This window comes from Salvia miltiorrhiza, chromosome 2 (assembly GCF_028751815.1).
Source record: "Salvia miltiorrhiza cultivar Shanhuang (shh) chromosome 2, IMPLAD_Smil_shh, whole genome shotgun sequence".
In the NCBI taxonomy this organism is placed as follows: domain Eukaryota; kingdom Viridiplantae; phylum Streptophyta; class Magnoliopsida; order Lamiales; family Lamiaceae; genus Salvia; species Salvia miltiorrhiza.
The window spans coordinates 70,187,202-70,209,648 of record NC_080388.1 but is presented as its reverse complement, the minus strand read 5'-3'; the positions used below and the strand labels follow the sequence as shown (position 1 = coordinate 70,209,648).

Genomic DNA, 22,447 nt, shown 5'->3' with positions numbered 1-22,447 from the left:
CGAGTCTAGTTTCATTTTAAAAAAAGTAGAGTCGAAAACTCCAAGTGATTTGAGAGATATGACGTTTTTACCATGATCTACCATTTCTGGCAGTTTTGTGCAACCTAAGGTTACAATTTTTCAAAATTAGTAAACGTTGTCAAACTGGGCTCATCTTCGGTGGATATCTAGCTAACACAATAAGGTTGATACCATAAAAATTTGGAAAGCTAGATCACATAGGAAGCTACTGAAATGAAAGAGTATTTCCCCTGTTTTCTGAAATTCTCGGTAATAATGTGCAGTTTAAGTTTTGCATTTTAAAGAAATATCAAACGAAGTTGAAAAGACTTGAAATTTTACCAGGGTACTCAAGACTCATGTAGGGACTTGCTATAAAATTTTCAAAGCTATTGGAAATCGAAAAACCGTCTATCACAGTAGGTCAGTAGGCCTACGAAATTTCTCCAATTTGAACTCAAAAATCATATATCTCAAAAACATCTCTAACTTGAATATAACATCATAATTCTCAACAACAAACTCATATCAAAACTCATTTCATCACTTCTAATCATCAATTTAAACCATCACTTAACATCATAGCATGCTCAAAAACTCATATAACTATTCAAATCTTCAAATCAACTCAAGAACTCATGAATCGTTATTAACCATCTGTAATCATCATTTTAATCCATCAACTATCATAACTACTATCTCATAGGCTCATTTTTATACTCAAATCCTCACTTTCTTCATGAACTTCAACTTGAATTAGGAGTTGTTTTAATACTCTAATCATCTATGGACATGCTCATAAAGCTTAGATATAAGTAGATTCATGTGTTTAGAAGCTTACTCTTATGATTTGTGTAGAGAAAAGTATAACTCCACCTTCTTGATTCCTAGCTCGAACCTTCTACCTAGCTTTTGTTCTATGGATTTAAGAGTGTTTTCAGCTTGATTTAATCGGTGGTTATGGCATACAAGTAGCTTGTGAAGCTTTTTACTATCTCATCAATGGTGTTGGGTGAGGACAGTCGAGAGAGAAGAGAGAGGAAAGGGACGTCTGTTATGAGGGATGAAAAAGAAAGGAGTTGTTTTATTTAACCCCATTTACTTAGCCATCAAGTATTGGATAAATAACACATGCTTAATTATCCACTTGCATAAAATATCTTCTCTTTCTAAGTCAGTTCCGCACCAGAGCAGAGCTCGCCAGAGGAATGCTCGCCAGAGCAGAGCTCACATCCAGAGCAGAGCTCTCAAGCCAGAGCAGAGCTGACTGACTCGGCAGAGCAGAGCCGACTGACTCGGCAGAGCAGAGCTAACTGACTCGGCCAGAGCAGAGCTCGATTTCAGCTCTGTCACCAGAGCAGAGCTCGGGTTTTCAGCTCTGTCGTCAGAGCAGAGCAGAGCTCGGCTCAACATCAGCTCTGCTTCCAGAGCAGAGCTCGGTTCAACTTCAGCTCTGCTTCCAGAGCAGAGCTCGGTTTTCAGCTCTGCCTCCAGAGCAGAGCTCAGCTACGCTTGAGCTGCTACAATTTTATCGAAAGGAAAGAAATTTTTAACCTCATCAAAAATACAATAGCTCAAACTATTGGAATATCTCATCTCATCATAAACTTATTTATTTATATCTCAGTAAAATATTTCTCATAAAAAAAACTGATATGCAAAATAATAATAGTTGTATGCCATTTCCCGATTTAAAAATAATAATCTCGTTCTCCAAAATCTCGAAAATAATCCGTGTTAAGATAACACAAAACAAATCATACTCACATCATCGCAAACAAATAGTCACGTAGAAAATCACTCAAACCATCTCAGATAAAACACGGATACAATTCTTATTAAAGCAATCAGCAATCATCTCTCAGATCGACTCTCCCTTCTATAGGGTTTCTCACTCACTTATCTCAACTCTATTCTTCTTCAGATGTTCCTATTAGCAATAGGACAATTAATCTCACAGATACCTCTGTATCCGTCATCGGGAAAAATAAATTATGCTATTTTCTCATTTCAATCATCATCTCTATCTTCATCATTGATTCTATCAGACTCATATCTCCATCTAAAATAATAACTCGTCTCATCAAAATAATGTAACTCTAATACTCAATATTTCTATTTATCATCATAACTCCATCTCATCTTAATTATAATCTCATATCTCAGTACCGTAGTACTCTCTGTAGTGTCTCGACACTACTACTACTCATAAAAGTACGGGGTGTTACACTACTCGCAAGCTATTCGAGATTCGGCTCGAAAAAAGCTCGTTCGGAGCTCGATTCGATAATAAATGAGCCGAGCTCGAGCCTAATTTCAAGCTCAAAATTTTTATCGAGCCGCACTCGAGCCTGACAGTGCTCTGCTCGTTGAGCTCGCGAACATATTCGAATTCGATTGTTCGCGAACATGTTCGCGAGCTTGTTCACGAACCTTCAGTCGAGCCTTCAATCGAGCTAGTACACGAGCCTTAAACGAGTCGAACTCGAACTCGAACTCGTGTAGCATATTAATTAAGAAGATTTTCTTAAATTTATAACAAATTCGAGCTTGAACACCATATATACAAACATCTAACGAGCCGAGCTCGAGCTCAAGCTCGAATTCGATATTATCGAGCATCACCCGAGCCGAACTCGAACCGAGCCCGAGCTTAGTAAGTGGATGACGAGCCGAGCTCGATCATCAAGAATCAAGATAAAAGCTCGAATCGAGTTCGAGCCGAGCTTGAACACCCGAATATTTAAACGAGCCGAGTTCGAGCCTGCTAGTATTCGGTTCGGTTCGGCTCGTTTACAGCCCACTTCACTGACATTTAAAAAAAAAAATGTAGTATATTTTTTTTTTGCACGGATGAAATAATAATTTTCGTTCATTTTCAACCGGCAATAAAACGCTGCTTGTAAGGTATTCGGAGTTGGGGTTAGAAACTCTTTCAAAATTGAATCGTTTACTAAGCGAGGCGAATTGAGGTCGATAAAAGTTTGGAGTGGAGCTCGAACCTGATTATGCTCAGTCGACATGCTCGTGAGAGCCATAAACCAGCTTGTACGTGAAACTCGAACCCGTCTCTCTCTCACTTTCACAAGCCTCACTCCCTCCTTCACACCAAATCCCCAAAATCCATTCTTCTCTGCCGCTGCTCCGCCTCCGCTCGCCATCCAAGCTGACGAAAGGTATTGTTGTTTCGGTCTTTATTCCAATAATTTGCACCCAGGTTTAATTGAATTGAAACCACAATTTTCAGCAAGTCTTTCGCTTTGTGATTCTGTGCATCCCTCAATTGCATGCGTTTATTATTTTTGGTGCTGATAGCTGCTTTATGCATTAGTTTAAGAAGCAAATTGAAATATATTTGAAAGGCAAATATTTGCTTAGATGAAATGATGAAGCAGGTTGGTGGTTTAGGCGCCAAATGGCCACTACTTGGCTTTTATAGATAGATATAGATACAGATAATAGATATCAGCATTGTGGTGTTTAAGCTATATTACATCATACTATAATTGATTGAAGTTCTCCAAAGATAATAGTAGCATATTATTTTGGAAATCTTCATTAATTGATATCATTGATGATATATTTTCATTTAAATTCCTTTGTCTATGCAATCACGTAATACTACAATTAGCCAAAGGTAAAAAAATCCCTGTGAATTAGTATAGAGTTGATGCCTATCTAGGAGTCAGCCTCTCTTTGAAATCCACGCTCCACAGAGCAGCCACGGTCAGCTGATGGTCCACCACTATCAGCCTTCCACGAACAGGCCATGCCTTCTTCAAGTAGAACATAATCACTTAGAAATAAAACATGCTTTCATTTCACATTCCTGTCGATTTTTCAGTCATATCTGTCCCCGTTAGCCACCCTAACCAACTAATCTTATGTCATGTGTAGATGTGCGCTACACTCACTGGCATAGCTTTCCGTGTTCTAGGTTACCGCCTTCTTTCGCGGCCACCTTCCATAGTTGATGTCGTTATTTGTTGTGAAGTTCCAGATTCCAACACTCAAGGTTGATGGAAAGGCATCTCAAGCCAGCTGGAAACCCCACTTTTATTACCTTGGCTCATTCTAACAGAAGGTCAGTTTCTTGTTTTTTTTTCTTTAGTCTTTATCACGAAATTTTCTGTTTTAAAAAGGAAATATTACCGGAATGAGCTTCTTTTTATCCTTCTTAATGCTATTCTGTGGCTGATGTTTGTCATAATTATTTTTGTGGCAGTGGTGGGAGCAGAGGTAGAAGAATAGAGACAAAAGATTACCACGAAAGATCAAGAGGAAATTGCTGCATCTCTTTTGGAGATAACAAGATTGATGCACTTGGCAGACTGCTGTGTGTGGTTATGCTGGTCTTTACATTGGAATTTTATTCCTTTAATTTCTTAGAATGGTTTTTTCATGTTGATGAAGGATGAATATAAGTCAGTTATGGACAAGCATCCTTTATTTTTTGAATGGAAAAGAATGAAAAACAGATGCTAGAGAAGATTAGCCAATTTTAAAACGTGAAAGAATTTAGGGACTCTTCCTTTGTGGATGGTACTAATACAAGTTTGGGTATTGTATTCAAATAAACTCCCTGAAACTTTGAATGCAGTTTGGAAGGGGCTTGCTGCCACTTTTATACTTAGGAACTTTTGCTAGAAAAGTAAGTTTTCTGATGGAAGTTAATTACACCATTTAATACTTGTTGCTGTTGGAGTATTATCTTTCACGGGAGAAGTGAATAAACTTGGATGGGTTACATGTTATGATTTTCAAAGTTGGACTAGTTTGATTGCTTTTCTGTTTTAATATTTGATCAACTCCCATTCGTAATAGTTTATGAACTGATTTCTTTGCAATAATGATCAAATTCTTATTCTTCATGACTCATATTAGCTACTTTGTTGTAAAAACTTCAGAACGCGCATATTGAGACATAAGGCCTCTGAGTTGAATATATATATGAGGAATGATGGCTATGTCAAGGTCCAAGATCTGCTCAAGTTAAATCTGAAAACTATGGCGAATATTCCGCTGCGATCACACACAGTTGAAGATATTAGAGAGGTTTTGACTCTTATTCTGTATGTTTAATATATTTTCCTATGAGTATCGTATGTGGTTTTGTTTTCTTTTGATGCATGCTTTCCTTTTAACCAAGTCTTTTGTTTCTCTTTCGATTTACTTTGTGTAAAATACTTATTGATACTTATAATATGTCCACAGGTTGTCAGACATGATAACAAGCAGCGGTTTAGCCTGCTGGAAGAAAATGGAGAGCTGTTGCTACGTGCAAACCAAGGTCACAGTATAGCGGTAATATGCCTTATGAAAGATTGAGGCTGTATTTTGGTTGGAGTATCAAAAAAGAAATAGAAACTGAAGGTTCTCATCATCTTTTGTTCTAAACTGTTCTAAGCATTTCATGATTTCCTGTTTGTTTCTTTCCACAGAAGAATTCTACCTAAAGGGCATTTGGCTAGAATGGTGCAAAAACAAGTTAGAAACTCTTTAGTCATTCAAATGTAGAAAGTTTAGACAGCAATGTGAGAATGTCAAGTTACAGAAGTAGAAACTACAGAAAGGATAAATATAATTCATTAGAATTTTCAAAAATTGAACTTCCTTGATGACTCGTAACCTAGGGAGGAGCTTAAGTACCTCATCAGTTACATGCATTGGCAATATGTGATGGGAGGTATAATTAAGAGGGTGTTTGGCTGAGCTTCTTTTTGAAACAACTTATAAGCTGTTTAGGAGCTTATAAGCTCATTCAAAGCGTTTGGCAAAATAAGCTCTAAACAACTTATAAACAGTAAAAATAAGTTCCAAAAGCTTATAAGTTCCTATACCCCCAACTTATTTTTTCATAATCTTATATGCAACAGTCATTTTACAAATATTATTCAACTATGATTTGGTATTTCAGCCTTTCAAGTTCATCTCTCTTCAATTTTCTCTAACAAAAATTCTCTTTCTCTTTCTAGCACAAAATTCTCTCTCTCTCTAGCACACTATATTCTCTCTCTAGCTTATAAGCTCAATTATCCAAACACTTTGACAACTTATAAGCTCTTGAGATTTTACATCTTTTGAGCTCTTAAAACATCTTATAAGCTATTGGAGCTTATAAGCTCTTTAAAATAAGCTTAGCCAAACACCTTCTACTTATGTATGGTACTGAATTCAATTGATTCATCGATAATCTATAATAATATACCTAAAGTTGTAGTGTGTGCATTTTGATTGGTCTACTTTAAACTTTTGCCTGCATGCTTACTTGGTATCTAAAGTTATGGAATTTGTGCTCAGTTTGGGCATCTTCAGTTCTTCTCGTATTTGTTGTTCTTGAATATTGTTTCTGAGATGCTAATTCCTTAATGTTGTACTGGCTGTGTCATTTTATGTTTTCATTATTTTTTTTTTAAATTCTCCTTCATTGTCTTGCTTTGACAGACAGTGGAAACAGAGAGCCTGCTGAAACCCATACTTTCACCTGAAGAAGTTCCAGGTTAGGATCTACAACAATTGCCCTCTCTTTCATTGTGAGATACATTTAACTGTTTTACATCTTTCATGCATCTTTTCTCCATGCTTGGTTTTATAAGTTTGCGTGCATGGGACCTACAAGAGTAACTTGGAATCAATCCTAAGGGAGGGTCTCAAGCGCATGCAGAGGTTACACGTGCATTTCTCCAGTGGCTTGCCGAGGAATGTAGAAGTTGTTAGTGGTAAGATTGTATCCTTGTTCTTCGCATCTTGTATCCTAGAATAACCAACATAAATTCAAAGTTCTCCATACAACAATGATTTCAACCTAGGTTGCATAGCTTCACACTTGATGATAATTCAACATGTGCATTAGAAATCAGCACATAATTATGTCTTATAAATGGTGTCTTGATATGTATGATATGATTTTTCAGGTATGAGGCGAGACGTTGACACATTAATCTTTCTCGATGTGAGAAAATCCCTGGAAGGTACTCCACTAAATATAGTTCACAACAGGACATGATATGGTTTGATATTGCATCTGCTGACATTCTTCCATTTACTCAGAGGGAATGAAACTTTACGTATCCGACAACAGGGTGATTTTAACCGAGGGTTTTGATGGAGTGGTGCCCGTGAAGTACTTCCAGAAGATTGAAGCATGGCCTCAGAGACGGCCCATATGTTTTAGATAGAAACAGGCATTCCAATCGAAACTTTCTCTTTCGAGGTAAACGGAGATGTTTATGTCTGCTTAGATGATCTCTGTTTATTTGCTGTTATGTAAAATTCTAGGTCCTATAAAAATTTTGCATCTACGAAACTGATTGATTCATATGTTTGAGAACCATGTTTTGGTGGACTCTTTATGAAAATGAGAAGTATTACACACTTAGCCCACGTTTGGTTGGGTGTTTTAAGAGGTTGGAAAGGGAATTAAGTAATTGAATCCATTACTTGTTGTTTGGTTTGGGTAATGAGATAATCATTACCCTTACTTGAGGGTAACCCAATCACCCAATTTGTTACCCCTTAAAATAGTGGGGAAACAAAAGAAAGAGAATCCCTTACTAATGATTCATTTTCATTGTTAAACCAAACACTCAATATAAGTAATGTTTATTGTTATTATTCCACTCATTTATTTAATTCCATTCTCTTTTCATTCCTCTACTTGAACCAAACGAGCACTTACACTATATGGTGGCCGAATGATTGAGTTTTATGAATCTCTTTGCGCATTTACGTAGTATTTTTTATTTTTCAAAATTTGATTGCACATTGAGAAAATAAAGCCAATTGGACTTGGTTACTAGATGAGTTAGGTAGTCTTTTAATACTGGTAAACATTTTAAGGTGTAGATTGATATACTTGTATTGCTAGCTTCCGTGTTGGAAAAGAGAAAAATATAATTTCCAATTTGGAAGGATGAAAAATACTTACACCTTTTGAATATATAAATTCGATCCATTTTATGAGTAAAGGAATTATAACACCTAATGAAATTAAACTATCAACAAATGCACCAAACTGCGCATGAACTCGTCCAAAATTCAAATCGTTTACTAAATAAGTCAAGCTCGAACCTTGAACTGAGCATTGATAAAAAATTTAAGTTGAGTTCGAGCTCAAACGAGTCTGCTTGGGAACCGTCAAAATGATTCCGGTTTCAAACCAGCGAACAGTTCAATTTTTTTTTTTGAGAAAATAGTTTATTTATTATTTTTTTTTCTATATTGTTTATGTTTATTAAAATATGGTGAAATATATATCTAGATAAAATCAATAATTGTAACTCAATCCCAACCCTCAATAATGTGCAAAAACAGATCCATTTCGAGACAAAATCTGAAAGATCAAACATAATCAAATAACTACATAGCAAAAGACAGAAAACTAAACACCAATATATACTACATAAATAAACCGTGGGAAGGAAAGTAGCATCCATCTTTTTCGTGTTGGGGAGGAGTGCTGGTTCACGGTTCCACAGTTCGAACCGTGAAACCGGCGGTTTGATGCGGTTCGCGGTTCAAATCGCACGGTTATGATTTCGAACTGTGAATCGACGATTCCGAAAATTTGGAACAGAACCGATCGAATACGGTTCTGGTTCAAAACCGTTGACCACGGTTTTGATTTTAAAACTGTTGACATCAAGTCCGGTTCGATAGTTCCGGTTTCTTGGCCACCCCTAGGTCAACGTAGGAGTATCTGGAGTCATTTTTGAAGGCACCGGTCTCCCCCTCTCTCTCAGTCTCCAGTGGCGGATCCAGGATTTAATATCTGGGGGTGCGCTACATAAACGTAAACTATAGTATATTCTATACATTGTTTAATTTAAAAATGATAGAATATTTCTTTCTCCTCTAATGACACACTACTAGTACTTGGATTATCCAAATTCATAACTTTTTCTTGAAAAACATGTTGTACCTATTTTTTTAGATCTTATTTAGACGAACAAGGTACGATGAGAAGATTTTTTTTGTTCTTTTTCTTTAAAATTTTTAGCTAGTTCTTCTACAAATGGGAGTACAAATGAAAAATTAAAAGCAATTTTTCAATTTTATATATAATAATATTCTTTTTATAAAAAATTTGGGGGTACACTTTGTTCTATACTAGAAGAAGTCAGACCTTCACTCGGCCACTCGTTTGGAAACCCTTCTTCTCTGCCGCCGCTGCCGTGTGCCGCGCCCACCCCGCCGTGTCCCTGCCGCTGCTTTCGCTCTCCATCCAAGGTGACAAAAAAGATTTCAGTTTCACTCTTTATTCCAATAATTTGCAGCGAGGTTCAATTGAATAGAACGACCAATTTTCAGCAAGTCTTTCGGTTTGGGATTCTGTGCATCCCTCAATTGCATGTGTTTATATGTCTATATATCTATTTAATATTTTTGTGCTGATAGCTCCTTTATGCATTAGTTTAAGAAGCAAACTGAAATATATTTTGAAAGAAAAATATATTTTTCAATCCATTTGCCTCATTTGGGATTGGAATAGGGCGATTGTTAAATGGACACAAAATAGCCCTGAAGAGGATCTGGACAACTTTTTGAGGAATTCAGCGGAATTTTATTAATATTCAAGTTAAACGAGCTTGAGCTCGAATATGGTGTAATCTTTTGCTCAGCTTTCTCAATTCATTTGTTATCCACCGTGTTGTTGACTCTTTGGATTTGACTTTAATTTACGGATTGATAAGTTTGAAATGTTTTTCTGGATTGCAATTGAGTAATTAAACAGTGAAGAGATGATATAAGGTATTTGGCATCTCAGCTTTTACATTAGAAACTAACTGAAAGAGATTTTCTTGGTTTCTTGAAGTTATTCGTGCATACTGTTATGATTATGGTACATTAAAGGATTTTGGGGTACTTACTGCCTTCCTCGGATTGGGTAATTTTCATTGTTTTTGCACTTACTTTCTGAAATCCTGTAACTTCTTAAAACGTTATTGGACCTAATAAGATCTTTTATTATATCATAGTTTCATTTATATTCTTTGATGAGAAAGGAAAAAAATCACATTTATCTTGCGAAATATAGTAGGGGCTACTGATCATGCATTGCATTTCAAAACTTTTGCATACTGGACTGATTAGTGCAGAGTCTTACTGGTGGTTTCATTTTGTTTAATGCAGACTTTCTATGTTTCCAGATGAGTGACCTTAAGTTTTAATTCTCTTTTCCAGCCATACCATCAACCCTATATTGACATCTGAATTGCTGTATTTTTCACTATGGAGATGAAGTTAGAGGGAATAGAAGGATCCTTGGTTTTGATTAAGCAAGGCGCTGAGGCTGTAAGTTGAATTTTGAACCTTGTTAAAATTCTTGCTGGTATCTTGTTAGTGTCTCTTGCTGTATGTTAATCTCTAATTTTTATGTTTTTTTCTAGAGGGTGTTTGAGTCGACTTTTGTTGGTAGAAGGTCTATCGTTAAGGAACGGTTTCCAAAAAAATATCGGCATCCATTTTTGGACTCAAAGCTAACTCTCAAACGTCTTAATGCGGTTAGTCTTCAAATCAAAGATCACATTTTAGCAGTCAAATCCTCTGCTATTTGCTTGACTTTCGCTGAATCCTAGAGCAGGAAGCTCGGTGCTTGACAAAAGCTAGAAAGCTTGGGGTTTCCACTCCGGCGCTCTATGCTGTCGATCCCTTGCTACATACTCTTACGTTTGAGTATGTGGAAGGTCCTGCTGTGAAAGACGTATTACTCGACTTTGGCTTGCATGGTATTGTTGAAGAACGATTAGATGATATTGCAACACAGATTGGTGATGCCATCGGGAAACTACATGATGGTGGCCTGATCCATGGTGATTTGACAACATCAAACATGTTAGTTCGTCACGGTACTAATAAGTTGGTATGCCACTACTTTCTTTTGTGTGTGTATATTTTGTGGTAAGCTTTCCAAGTTGTTTATTTTGCCAACTTTCTTCCTCAATGAATTTGTATATTACTGAAGGCACTCATCGATTTCGGCCTAAGCTTCACTTCGACGCTTCCAGAAGATAAAGCTGTCGATCTTTATGTTCTTGAACGAGCATTGATATCTATGCACTCTTCATGCGGGAATGTGGTGAGCAGACATTGTTTTCAATAAAACAATTAGTGTTAGAAAATGACTTGAAGAATGAAACCAAATATTTCTGTTTAATGCCATCGCTCTTTTAGTTGAAATAATGTCTCCTAAATTATTTTATTTTTCCTCAGTAGTAAAAATGGTATTTCAAACAGTAAATTGTGGTGTATTGCAGAGTACTCCTTTTGCTGCTAAACTTATTTTATCATTTTATGAACTGGTAACAAGGCTGCTTTGATGGAAAACTTGCAAAAATCAAGTTTCCTATGTAATGATCATTGAGAAAAAAGAATGATAATTAGAATGTTTGCACGCATCATATCGTAGACTGAAAAGCCATCATGATGCCTATTCCTATTCTGTCGTCTCATCTAGATGGAACGAATCCTTGCTGCATACAAGAAATCCTCGAAGCAGTGGTCCTCAACCTTGAACAAGCTAGCTCAAGGTACCACTTAATTCATGCCCTGAATTTTGCATATGTTTTGCTTCCCAGAAAACTATGTTTGATCGATTATGTGTTGTGCGTTCAGTACGACAAAGAGGAAGAAAACGCACAATGATCGGGTGAGCTCCTTGCCCTTCTCTCGACCAGGTAAGACTTGTAAATATTATGTTCATAATGAATTGACATGGTTGATTAGTGGGGGATTTGAATGCAATATTTGAGTTTCTCTTCTCTTAAAACTTCTTCTCGAATTTTCGATCTTTTAATGCTGTGGAACTGTGGAAGCATATAGATCATTTGAAAATCCTTTGTGATATTATAAATCGCAGGTTAAAAAGGATTAGAAGGAAGGGCACAAGGTATTTGGATTTGATTCTCGAAACTAAAGGCAAAGACGTTCGTGTATTATTATTGGCCTGTAATTACCATATATCTATTTGATAAATCATTTTGTATTGAATTTTCTTCTCATCTTTTGCATGTTTGTAACTTCACTGAGAGTTTACCTCGTTATTCCCACGAAGAAAAGTATCGGTTGAAATATTTATATTAATTCAGGAAATTTAAAAAGTTAAGGCAATATAAAATATCCAAGTACTAGAATGAAAATGGCTCTTTATTAATAAATGTTGTGAAAAACTTAAAATTGTTTTATCTTTTAGTTTTTTTTTTTTTGATGAAAAAAATTGCTCATCCAAAAGGCGAGGAGTAATAATATAACATGTTAAATTGTATAGGTAGTAATACTATTAGGTTTGTGCTAATTTAGGTTCTGATCAATCGGGCTTGAAATTGCGTGTATAATTTACTTAAAAAAAAAAAATAAGTGAAGAAAGTGAAACAAAGCATAATTTCATGTTGGACAACAATTGTTTACTAGTGGTTTTTGTTTCTATAAATAGACAGATTTGGAAGAAGAAATTTACAAAAAGAAAAGGATAATTTACAATTACATGAAGTGCTAATTCTTGTTTCCGCTTTGCTTCAATGAATGTCACTTTAGAAACCATTTTTTAAAATAAAATTAGTAGGATTTGTTATGTTGGTTAATCATGTGATAAATAACGCATATTGTTTGATATGTAGGAAAATGGCAACAAAATTGTGGAAGTCGTCTTTTTTTAATAAATATATTTTTAATTCTTTTATTTTTAATTTTTTTCTTTTAACTTTTTTTTCTTTTTCATAATATCACTTTTTATTATCTATGCATTTGTGATTTTGCTGTGCATACAATTCCCCCTTCATCTTCACTGAATTGCTGTGCATAATATCACTGAATTTGTTTGTTAAGAATAGATTCATCATTTCTCTCTTCTTGGAGAGCAACTTGCGAATTCTGTGGAGGTAGTTTTATCTATTTCAAATTAATTTCTGGCCATCGCCAAACAATGGCAAACATTATGCTACTTCTTGTAATATAAAAATCATTGCTCCGATGAACTAGAATTTCAGCTTCTAAATTGTCACGTCAGCTTTACAAAGTTGTTTAAAATTTACTATAACAATAAATCAGTTTCTATCTTTTTGGGAGCTCTATCATACTAAGCCCATATTTGGCTGGATGTTTTTAGAGGTTGGAAATGGAATCATGTAATTGAATCCATTACTTGTTGTTTGATTTGGGTAATGAGATAATCATTACCCTTACTTGAGGGTAACTCAATCACCTAATTTGTTACCCCTCAAAATAGAGGGGAAATGAAAGAAAGGGAATCCCTTATTAATGTTCTATTTCCATTGTTAAATCAAACACTCAATAAAAGTAATGGTTATTGTTACCATTCCACTCCTTTATTTGATTCCATTCCCTTTTCATTCCTCTACTTGAACCAAACGAGCACTAAAAAATATTAAAAAAAAATGTGATTTGGAATTGTGATGCGTCAGAAGGAGCCTATAGAAAGGCGGTAGAAACTTGAAAGTTTCTAATTGAGAAATAATTTCTTGATTTTTTTAAAACTAATTTCTTGTTTCTCCAATAACGTAAAATATGGTTTCCAATATTTGGAAATCACCATTGGAGTCACCTATTGAATGGAATAGCACTAGGTGCAATTGAAGCATGAAAATTTAAATGAGTATAATTAAAGAGTATAAAAAATAAAAAGAAATAATAGAGTCTATTTTTATTTTGTGCGAGAAATAAAATTAAAATTCACAAAATAAAAATAGAAATAATTGAAAAGTAAAAAGTTAAAAGTAATGGATCCACTTTTTTATTTTAAAAAGAAGACATTTATTGTGATATAACTCAAAAAGGAAAGTAGGACACTGCGGGCGGAAGAGGTATAATACAAGTACAGAATTTTCCTTAAAAAAACAGAAAAAGAAGAAGGATTGATATTTGTCGAAAATGGAAACCTTCTACTTTTCAGTTTCCTTTTGTTTTGTCCCTACCAATACCAAACAAAGCTAAGTAAAAGTGTAATACAAGCGTCCTAGGTTACTCTTCTCTGCCGCACAACACAACCACACCCATTTCTTCTCTCTCTCTCACTCTCTCTGCTATTGCCAAGTTCTGCTTTCGCGGTATTTTTTCGATCTCTTTCAATTTGATTTCTTCTGCATCTCCTGTGCTGCATTTCTGTAAAATTGCGAATGTTCTGGAATACGATTTTATGATTCCTCGACTTCAATTGGGGCCTTTTCTCTTCTAGCAATAGGTTATTCCGAATTGTATTGTTATTAGGCTTTTGCTTCAGTATTTGGCGTCGGAGATGCTGCGATAAGTTTCATGCTGATTAGTTGGCGTTCCGTTTGGATTGAGCTGTATGATGTTAACTTGAGCCCATTGTGTTATCATTCATTTAAATTTTCTTCTCGGATTATTTGGTGAGAAGTTAGATTTAGCTCACTGCGTTGACATTTATTTGAGCATTCTGCTCTATTCGTTTTCTGTTAGTTCAGCTCATTCTGTTGTCATTTATTTAAACATTCTTCTGCGACTAGCTTCTGTAGATTGAGCTCATACTGAATGAAGTTTAAACTCAATTAGTTGGTATCGTAGATTGAGCTTTTGGGTTATTGAGTGCGAAATAAACAAACAGAGCTTATGGAACTTTTAGGGCATTCTTAGAGTTGCAAATGGAGATAGAATAAATCAGCTGGAAGGGAGCATATTTTAGAGTTTTTGCAAGTTAATTTTGTAATTGCATATCGGACCACTTTTTCCTAGCTCGATATGCTTAGACGTATCCTTTTTGCTATTTAGGATTTGCTTCAGTTTGTTTGAGATGTGATGAAATTGACCAACAGAATTAATGGGTTGATACTGAGAAATTAATAGGTGCTTATGGGTTTTGACCTATGTGAAAACCGAATAAACCAAGTGAGGGAGGCCGGTTTTTTCGTTGTAGCTTTATCTAATCTGTTTATTTACAAATCTGTTTCTTCTGTTACTTGCCAAAAGGTTGAAAATGGTGCTGAATTATGCAGGTGCATTGTTTTTCTGGGGTTATAGAACAAGAGTTATGATTCTGTAGGGGGTTGCTTCACCTTCCATGGAATATTTGTACCTTGTAATGGACGCAGCAGAAGCGAATTAAGCACACACATGAACTCTGTCCAAGGTGGGGCTGAATCAATTAGCTGCAATGTCAATATGAGTCTGGCTCAGGAAAAGAATGACATCGTTGGGAATAAGGAGATTCGTGAAGATGCAAAGGATATAGTTACTTATCAACCGAGGAAAAGACTGAAGAAGGCAGACCTATCTGATCTTCCAAGAACAGATCTTGAATCTTTCAGTGAGGGGGATGATTTATCCTTGGGTAATGTGAGCCAAATTATCGAAAATCATTCTTTGGTTCAGCCTATTGAATTTAAATCTGTGCCACATCGCTTTTCTTCAAGTATGAGTGAGAAAACGGAGGTGTTTGAGGATGGGATTTCTGCAGGGGTTGCTATGAGTGAGAAAAAGGAGGCGTTTGAGGATGGGATTTCTGCAGAGGTTGTTCAGATGTCACTGGATGAATCTTTACATTGCTCTTCAGAAATTCTAAACACTTCCTTGAATAACTCTACGCATGCAATGATGAAAAGTAAGTCTTGTGATGCTGGTATGCCAGTAAGCGATCACCTGGAAGAACTGCATGATGAGGCCAAGGAAATTACTAGTGTGGTTGATGGTGATGCATCAGGTGAGGTTACTCCATTATACCATGAGGAACAGTCTGTGGCATCACATGATGATCTTTCCTTGGATGATACACAAGGTGTTGTTTGTGAAACCATAATTGTCCCAGTTGATAGAGCATTTACTGGTTACATGCAGAAGAAGCTTCTCGTTCTTGATTTGAATGGGTTGCTTCTTGATATATGCTCATTTGTACCTTACAATTGTGATCCAGATGATATAATAATGAAGAAAGCAGGTACAATAATCAGTTGTAAGTTGTTGCTTCTAATGCTGCTCGACTACTTTTCTGACATTCTTCTTCTTTTTCTATCAGTTTTTCGGAGGCCTCACTGTAATGATTTTCTGGACTTTTGCTTTGAGAAGTTCAATGTGGGTTTTTGGACTTCAAGAACCAAGTACTTTTCAACCTTTGCATTTTCATGATTAAGTTCTCTCTCCCCACATCAAAATTTCCTATAAGTTCCTCGTAATATATATTACTTATTTATTCTTTTTGTGTTCTTGGAAAGTCCGTGACCTATTCTAATGTGCCATGTGCACTGATGGAACCTTTGCAGAAGAAACATGGAGCCACTTCTTGAATTTCTTTTAGGGAATAATAAGTCGAGGTTGCTTTTTTATTGGGTAAGTCATTTTCTGTATCACTTTGTTTTGTTCTTTGAGTTTTCTGGAATTTAATTTCTTGGCATGGAAAGCATGAGACAGGACTTGAATCTGGCAGTGGCCTGTATTTTGAAGCTTAGAAGTATGCCTTTATGTGCATCTATGTCCATTTCTTGGTTGCCTGCACATGTATCTGTGTCCATTTCTTGGTTGCCTGTCCGTGTATGCTGCATTTATATATTCGCTTGAAAGTAAACCAAACTGCATTGGAATTTCTACTTTGTGTTTCATTGAAAGTATGATAAAAGCAATGGAAATAACTTAATATCACACTTCGGGGATTTTCTCTTTTCATTGTAAAAAAGATGAAATATATGATTATATGAATGCTTGAATATCTTACATAACTGTAGTTATGCAAGTGTCTAATTACCATAAAGTAAAACTAAAAAGCTTTCGTGTTTCTTAACAAGAGACTCAAGCTCCAAAGTAAACAACAGCAGAAATTGCATGACAACGGAACGGCTAATAAATGGATTTAGAACCTCCGACATAACATTTGGAGGAAAGAAACTAGGAGCCTTCTAATTCTAGGCATTTTTTAGCCGGTCTTTCAAAAAACTGCATGACTAATCATACTCAATAGAGAGTGCTAGTGGGACACTTTCATAGTTTTTGGTAAATTAGTCATATATTGTAAGATTTGGTATATCCTTGACTTGAAGATGTTTTAAGCATGCATGCTTGTGTAAGTGTATTTCTTGGTTTAAAAAAGCGTGAAGCGCACCGAAGCGCAAACTGCCCCGGGGCTTAAAGCGCGGGCTTTTGGTGAAAGCGCGGGCTTTTCGTAGGCAAAACGCGCTAAAACCTAAAAAATTCTAATATATTTACCTACAATATATTTTATAGCAAAAAACACAAATACTTAAAACCACAAATACTTAAACACACAAATACTTAATTTAAAAATTAAAACACACAAATACTTAAGTTTAAAGTACGCAAGTCTAAAAGTTCAATCAAATCTCAAGCAACTAATCAAAAATCATCATCATTAAGTGCATCATCCCCATCTCCTTCATCATCTTTGTCTTCACCAATGTCCTCTTCCATCTCCTCCCCAACCTCATATCTTTTAGCTGGATCATCTCCATCCGTTGATGATGCTACTTGTGAACTATTTGAAGTCATTAAAAAACTGAAAAAAAAAATAAAAAAAATCAGAATTTATTTAAAAAAAACAGAAAACTGGACAATGACCGAAAAATTCATTTTAAAAAACTGAACTGGAAAAATTCATTTGAAGTCACATTACATGATGCTACTTGTTTAAAGGTTCATTTTAAAAAATTCAGCACCCAAAAATGAAATTAAAAAACTGAACAAAAGGAAAAAGTAAACAAAAGGAAAAATCGAAAACTTTAAACAATGACCCAAAAACCAAAAAAAAAAACTGACAGTAAAAAAACAAACTTGAAAAAACCGAACAAAAAATGAAGGAAAACTGAAAACTTTACCTTGGACGATGACCGGCGGACAGCTGGCGACGACGGCGGCGGGCTGGAGGCGGCGCGCGACGGCAGGCGGCAGCGCGCGACGGCAGGCGGCGGCGCGCGACGGCAGGACGCGAGAGGGATGGGAGAAGACGGCTGGACGCTGGAGGCAAGCCTTTGATTTTATGAAATAAAACCTAGTTTTTTTAAAATTTAAAAACCTAACCCTAACATACTAAAAGCCCGCTTTTCTGCGCTTTGCGCTTTTCTGCGCTTTGTGCGCTTTTGTGCGCTTTTCGGCGCTTCGTGTAGGTGAGCGCGCTTCGCCCAGAAAAAAGCCCACAGCTGCGCTTCACCAAAAGCGCGCGCTTTTTTGCGCTTAAGCGCGCTTTTTTAAACCAAGGTGTATTTGCAGTTAGAATATTTCATTTTGCATCCAGAACTTTGTTTTTAGAGGGCATATGTTCATTGGACTCGGCGAATAATTGTTTCCATGTCTGTCCAATACATGAATAAATACTTATTAAGATCATAAGATGTTAAGACCTATATTTATGGTAGTAATCTCTATAAACAGAGAACCTCGCACATGTTAGAAAGTAACATGCTCTCTTCTAAAATGAAAAGGTAACTAACAGGAGGATTTAATGGGCTGAGGGTGTAGGTGAAACCTGTTCCCTGCCTTTTGAGATGCTATTAGCCTGTTTTTTGTCTGTTAAAATCAGATTTCTTCTGATATGTTGATTAAAAAAATGATGGCGTTATCTCTTTAAGAATCATTTGGACATATTGACGGTTGTAAATATACTTATTCTGCCTCTTTACGAAATGCATGGATTACTTTCTTTCATATAATTGTAATTATAATGTGGATACATAATGAAATTATCCATTGCTGATAATCTTAAAGTATTTTTGCTCTATCTAACTAGAAACCCCTTTTACAGGATCAATCGCACTGCACTGATACAGGTTACTATACTGTTGAGAAAAAAAACAAGCCTCTTCTCTTGAAGAAACTTAAAAAGTTATGGGATAAATGTGAGCCTGGTCTCCCATGGGAGAGGGGAGTGTATAACGAATCAAATACACTTTTATTAGATGATACTCCCTGTAAAGCTTTAACAAACCCTGTAAGTTTAATTTGTTCTCTCTTTCCAGAAAAAATAAGAACATTTGATCCAATCTTTACGTGATTCTGGTGACAGTTTATCTCTGAAAGTAACTATGCATATATTTGCAGCCATACACTGCAGTCTTTCCCTACACCTACCGGTTCAGAGATGTAAAAGACAATTCATTAGGTGAGTTCTATAATCTATGCAGCTCATGTTCGCGTGGAACTTCTTTCTGAAATCAGTACTATACTTTAGATTCCTTTTGTTGTTATTCTTAATGCATAACAGGCATCAGCTATCCGTAATCTAATTTTGGCAGCCCTGTATTCATAATCACTTGGCGGGCAGTGCCCCACCCCCTTCTTTTAAAAGAAACAAGAATGAAAAAAGAAAAAGAAAAAGAAAGAAAGAAATAGATAAGGTGTTCTATTGAAAGATTGACATAGTTGACCACAGATAAATACAAAAAAAAGAATCCATATGCTAGGTTACAAGGAAGTAGCTTGCCTATAGGTGTTGTCAAACCGTAATAGTCTAACTAGATTAGTTCATCTCTGATGTGGGAATTCAAGGATGCAGTAAGACCATATAAATGTCTGGATCTGCTTATTGCAGAGTACATTTATGGATTGGAAAATGTGTGCTTGTGGTATTGTTAGAAAATATAAAATCTTCTTATAATATTATAACTAGGCTTTACAGCAGATCTTAACTTAGTTCAGTCGGCATGACTGAAAGGATAGGTTGAGATTGAGCAACTTATTGAGGAAGATGCAAACGCCGGAGATTCAAGATATTTTCAATTACCTTCAAACAGTCACACATTAACCTTGGGAGTTGGGACCAAATCTTTAATGTTTGGCCACAAGAAAAGTTATAAAAGATACATATGAACTATTTTGAGGTGGAATGTTACACCATGCAAAATATCATGTTAGACATATTCGTCTTGTAGATGGTATTCATATATTAGTGTCTACATTGAGATGGACAAACTGTACAACTATGGATATTACATCATTGCATCATTTTGATAATTTTTCAAGCATAGTGCGATCACGTTCCAAATATATATTATCTGTTGAAGGGGGCAAAGCATACATACTATAGCTCCTCTAAATACATGCTCTTTTTTGTTCCTTATTTTAATCACATGTCATAACGTGAAGTAGTTTACATGCTTATGAAACATGAGTTTGTTGCCTCAATACTTGTGCACGAAACCGTTGTTATATCACTTTCCACATTGGTTGGGATTTATATCATTATGCAATCATACACTAGTAATTTTTTGTATTTTTCATTTGGATAGTTGTCACTTTATTCTCTTCCCAACTCCCCACTCGCTTCTCAAATGCACATAGGGATTGCGTGACAAGTAATTGTCTTATTTTGTCCTGCATAGGGCCTGGAGGTGATCTCCGTGTTTACTTAGAGGGGTTGGCCGAAGCAGAAAATGTTCAAGAATATGTGAAGCAGAACCCATTCGGCCAGAGGCCCATAACAGAGAAAAATCTTTCCTGGGGTTACTATCGAAAGGTTATTGCAGCGAACTCCACACCACCACGACAAACAGATACAGGCAACCCTTGATGATGAACAGTAAGTCCTGATCCCGACGTCCCACTTGTATCACAATTTTTGCCCAAACACAGATTTTCTCTTCAGTTTCCATGAAGCATCAGCAGTCTCTTAACTGCTGCATAAAGCAGAGCAGAAGTCCATTGCTATCCAATCGTTTCTGTTTTTTGTTTCTCGATGCTCTTCTTAACTTATTCTTTTGTAGAATAGTTTTAGTGTAAGTCCCACAGTTCTATTTGGCAAATGGATGGTTAGTTTAATGTAATTTTAGGTAGATTTTGTATGCTGTGTTTTGCTAAGCAAAGCACCCTTTTGACCTACAGTGTTTTGATGTATGACCACGCGTCGTCTGGCTTGGCTTTGTAGTTTTAGTCCTGGTTGATGTAGTGCTGTTATGGGTGTAACCGAGCCGTGCCTAGTTGACTTGTACCTTTTTTGGCTCGAGCTCAACTCGTTTAACTTTTACTAGACTTGAGCTTTTGTTTGATCAGGAAAGTGCTTGAGTTCAAGCTTGGCTCGAGATATGTTAGCTCGTTTGAAAATGAACAAGTTTGAATTAAGAGGGAAAAAGGAAGAAGCTGCAGCTTGAAAATTATTTATTGGCAGATCGCAACTTTTTATTTGAGGGTGTTACCTGAAACTCAGTGATTTTACACATATTAAAAATAATTTATTTAACTTTTGCACGTATTATTTCTCAACAAACTTCTGCACGTATGCTAAACTTATTAATTAACTCAAAACAGAACACCAATATTGATGTCAGTTTCATATTAACGTAGAGGCGTTTTGCTAAATTTATTCAAAATGTCTAAAAAATATGCTTAATTACTTCTGATTTTAGGATGAGCTCGATATTTTTTGATAAATCGGGTCATTAAGATATTTAAGAGATTTTTTATGAAAAAAATATTACTAATAAATTATTAGTAGTATTAGTCAGTAGTAATATATATTGTTTCCCAAAGGATTTTTATAAGATTCTAATATTTCTGTTTTTTTAGGGGATAACTGATATAACATTCTGATAATTTATACTAGGCTTTCATAATCATGTTCTTTCTATTGTTTTTTCTTCTAATTAAATATCTAATGTAATCTATAAATTGCATCGTAGAACTTACGTAAATCCTATCCAAGTAGTGTGCACATAATATGTAGTATCGAATGAAAATCTCAAAATAACATAGTTGATGAATTGTGGAATGAGATAGGCGATGAGAATGTCACGAGTTAAAATTTTATTTTAGGTCAATATTCGATCAATAGAAAAAATAAATAATAAATTGTTATATACTTTGCACATATATCCTTAATTTCCATTATTAATGCTACCCGATTCATTTAATTTTGGTGGTTAAAATTGATGCCTCACCAATTTTCACACCTAACTGGTGCATGCAGCTTCAGACCTTTAAATTTTCACGCATATGGCGCCGCCGTCGCCATATGGCGACAAATTCCCTCGTCGCCGCTGCCTCCGTGACTCCGTCACCGGATAAAACCCGCTCGAGCCAAACTCTCCTCAACATAATGTTGCACTTTTGTGTATGACAATATACATATTTATTTTTAACACTACGTAGATTTATATTTAATATTATGCATATTATAAACGCGTTAAAAATTTTAAAAATGCAAAAAAAAAATTAACCATCATATATTTAAAGGACAATACTACCCCCTTGTATTTTTGTCTTAAAAGGCTCACGTTTCGAGTGTGTCTACAGGAACAAATTAAATGTGTGGACTTGAGTACTACCCTAGGCTTGGGGTACTGTATTAAGAATTCATTTTGTAAAATATGTATTAAGAATCATTTTCAGGCCTTAGATCATGAAGATCTACGGTGATTAATCACTTTATGCTACATACCTTATGTGAGCACCACTCACGTTTAGCCATCGTTAGCATTATATATCTTTTTTGTTTTAGATATTTATTTTTATTCTAATACTTCATAAATCGTTATTAGGATCATTA

General features: G+C 35.6%; 3 protein-coding genes and 1 long non-coding RNA gene across 11 annotated transcripts; 3 read left to right on the top strand and 1 right to left on the bottom strand.

The window, feature by feature from the left end:
* Positions 1 to 2,864: 2,864 nt before the first annotated feature.
* LOC131008791 (uncharacterized) lies at positions 2,865 to 7,403 on the top strand. Of its 4 annotated transcripts, none has more exons than XM_057935820.1 (9): positions 2,865 to 3,176; positions 4,001 to 4,084; positions 4,226 to 4,336; positions 4,908 to 5,055; positions 5,215 to 5,304; positions 6,445 to 6,499; positions 6,597 to 6,719; positions 6,915 to 6,971; positions 7,051 to 7,403. In XM_057935820.1, exons 1-9 carry the CDS (start codon positions 3,022 to 3,024, stop codon positions 7,176 to 7,178), a joined length of 951 nt encoding a protein of 316 aa, XP_057791803.1. In that variant the 5' UTR covers positions 2,865 to 3,021; the 3' UTR covers positions 7,179 to 7,403. The 4 variants fall into 4 exon arrangements, with proteins under 4 accessions (XP_057791803.1, XP_057791802.1, XP_057791804.1 ...); XM_057935819.1 differs by having other exon boundaries at positions 2,890 to 3,176; positions 3,995 to 4,084; XM_057935821.1 differs by having other exon boundaries at positions 2,890 to 3,176; positions 3,995 to 4,084; positions 6,597 to 6,720; positions 6,906 to 6,971; positions 7,051 to 7,143.
* Positions 7,404 to 9,092: 1,689 nt separating this feature from the next.
* LOC131008792 (uncharacterized) lies at positions 9,093 to 11,988 on the top strand. Of its 3 annotated transcripts, none has more exons than XM_057935823.1 (8): positions 9,093 to 9,228; positions 10,183 to 10,293; positions 10,389 to 10,502; positions 10,583 to 10,861; positions 10,964 to 11,077; positions 11,456 to 11,528; positions 11,614 to 11,675; positions 11,858 to 11,988. In XM_057935823.1, the coding sequence occupies exons 2-7, from the start codon at positions 10,231 to 10,233 to the stop codon at positions 11,649 to 11,651; spliced, it is 681 nt and encodes a 226-aa protein (XP_057791806.1). In that variant the 5' UTR covers positions 9,093 to 9,228; positions 10,183 to 10,230; the 3' UTR covers positions 11,652 to 11,675; positions 11,858 to 11,988. The 3 variants fall into 3 exon arrangements, with proteins under 3 accessions (XP_057791806.1, XP_057791808.1, XP_057791807.1); XM_057935825.1 differs by having other exon boundaries at positions 9,100 to 9,228; positions 10,132 to 10,293; XM_057935824.1 differs by lacking the exon at positions 9,093 to 9,228 and adding an exon at positions 9,688 to 9,886.
* Positions 11,989 to 13,859: 1,871 nt separating this feature from the next.
* On the top strand, positions 13,860 to 20,959 carry LOC131008789 (uncharacterized). Of its 3 annotated transcripts, none has more exons than XM_057935818.1 (7): positions 13,860 to 14,060; positions 14,967 to 15,904; positions 15,983 to 16,064; positions 16,227 to 16,293; positions 18,713 to 18,898; positions 19,009 to 19,069; positions 20,289 to 20,959. In XM_057935818.1, exons 2-7 carry the CDS (start codon positions 15,085 to 15,087, stop codon positions 20,474 to 20,476), a joined length of 1,404 nt encoding a protein of 467 aa, XP_057791801.1. In that variant the 5' UTR covers positions 13,860 to 14,060; positions 14,967 to 15,084; the 3' UTR covers positions 20,477 to 20,959. The 3 variants fall into 3 exon arrangements, with proteins under 3 accessions (XP_057791801.1, XP_057791799.1, XP_057791800.1); XM_057935816.1 differs by having other exon boundaries at positions 13,886 to 14,300; XM_057935817.1 differs by having other exon boundaries at positions 13,886 to 14,363.
* LOC131008790 (uncharacterized) lies at positions 17,211 to 18,167 on the bottom strand. Its single transcript, XR_009096352.1, has 2 exons — positions 17,790 to 18,167; positions 17,211 to 17,470 (listed from the first exon to the last, which is right to left on the bottom strand). It is a non-coding gene; the product is annotated as an uncharacterized LOC131008790 (long non-coding RNA).
* Positions 20,960 to 22,447: the final 1,488 nt, after the last annotated feature.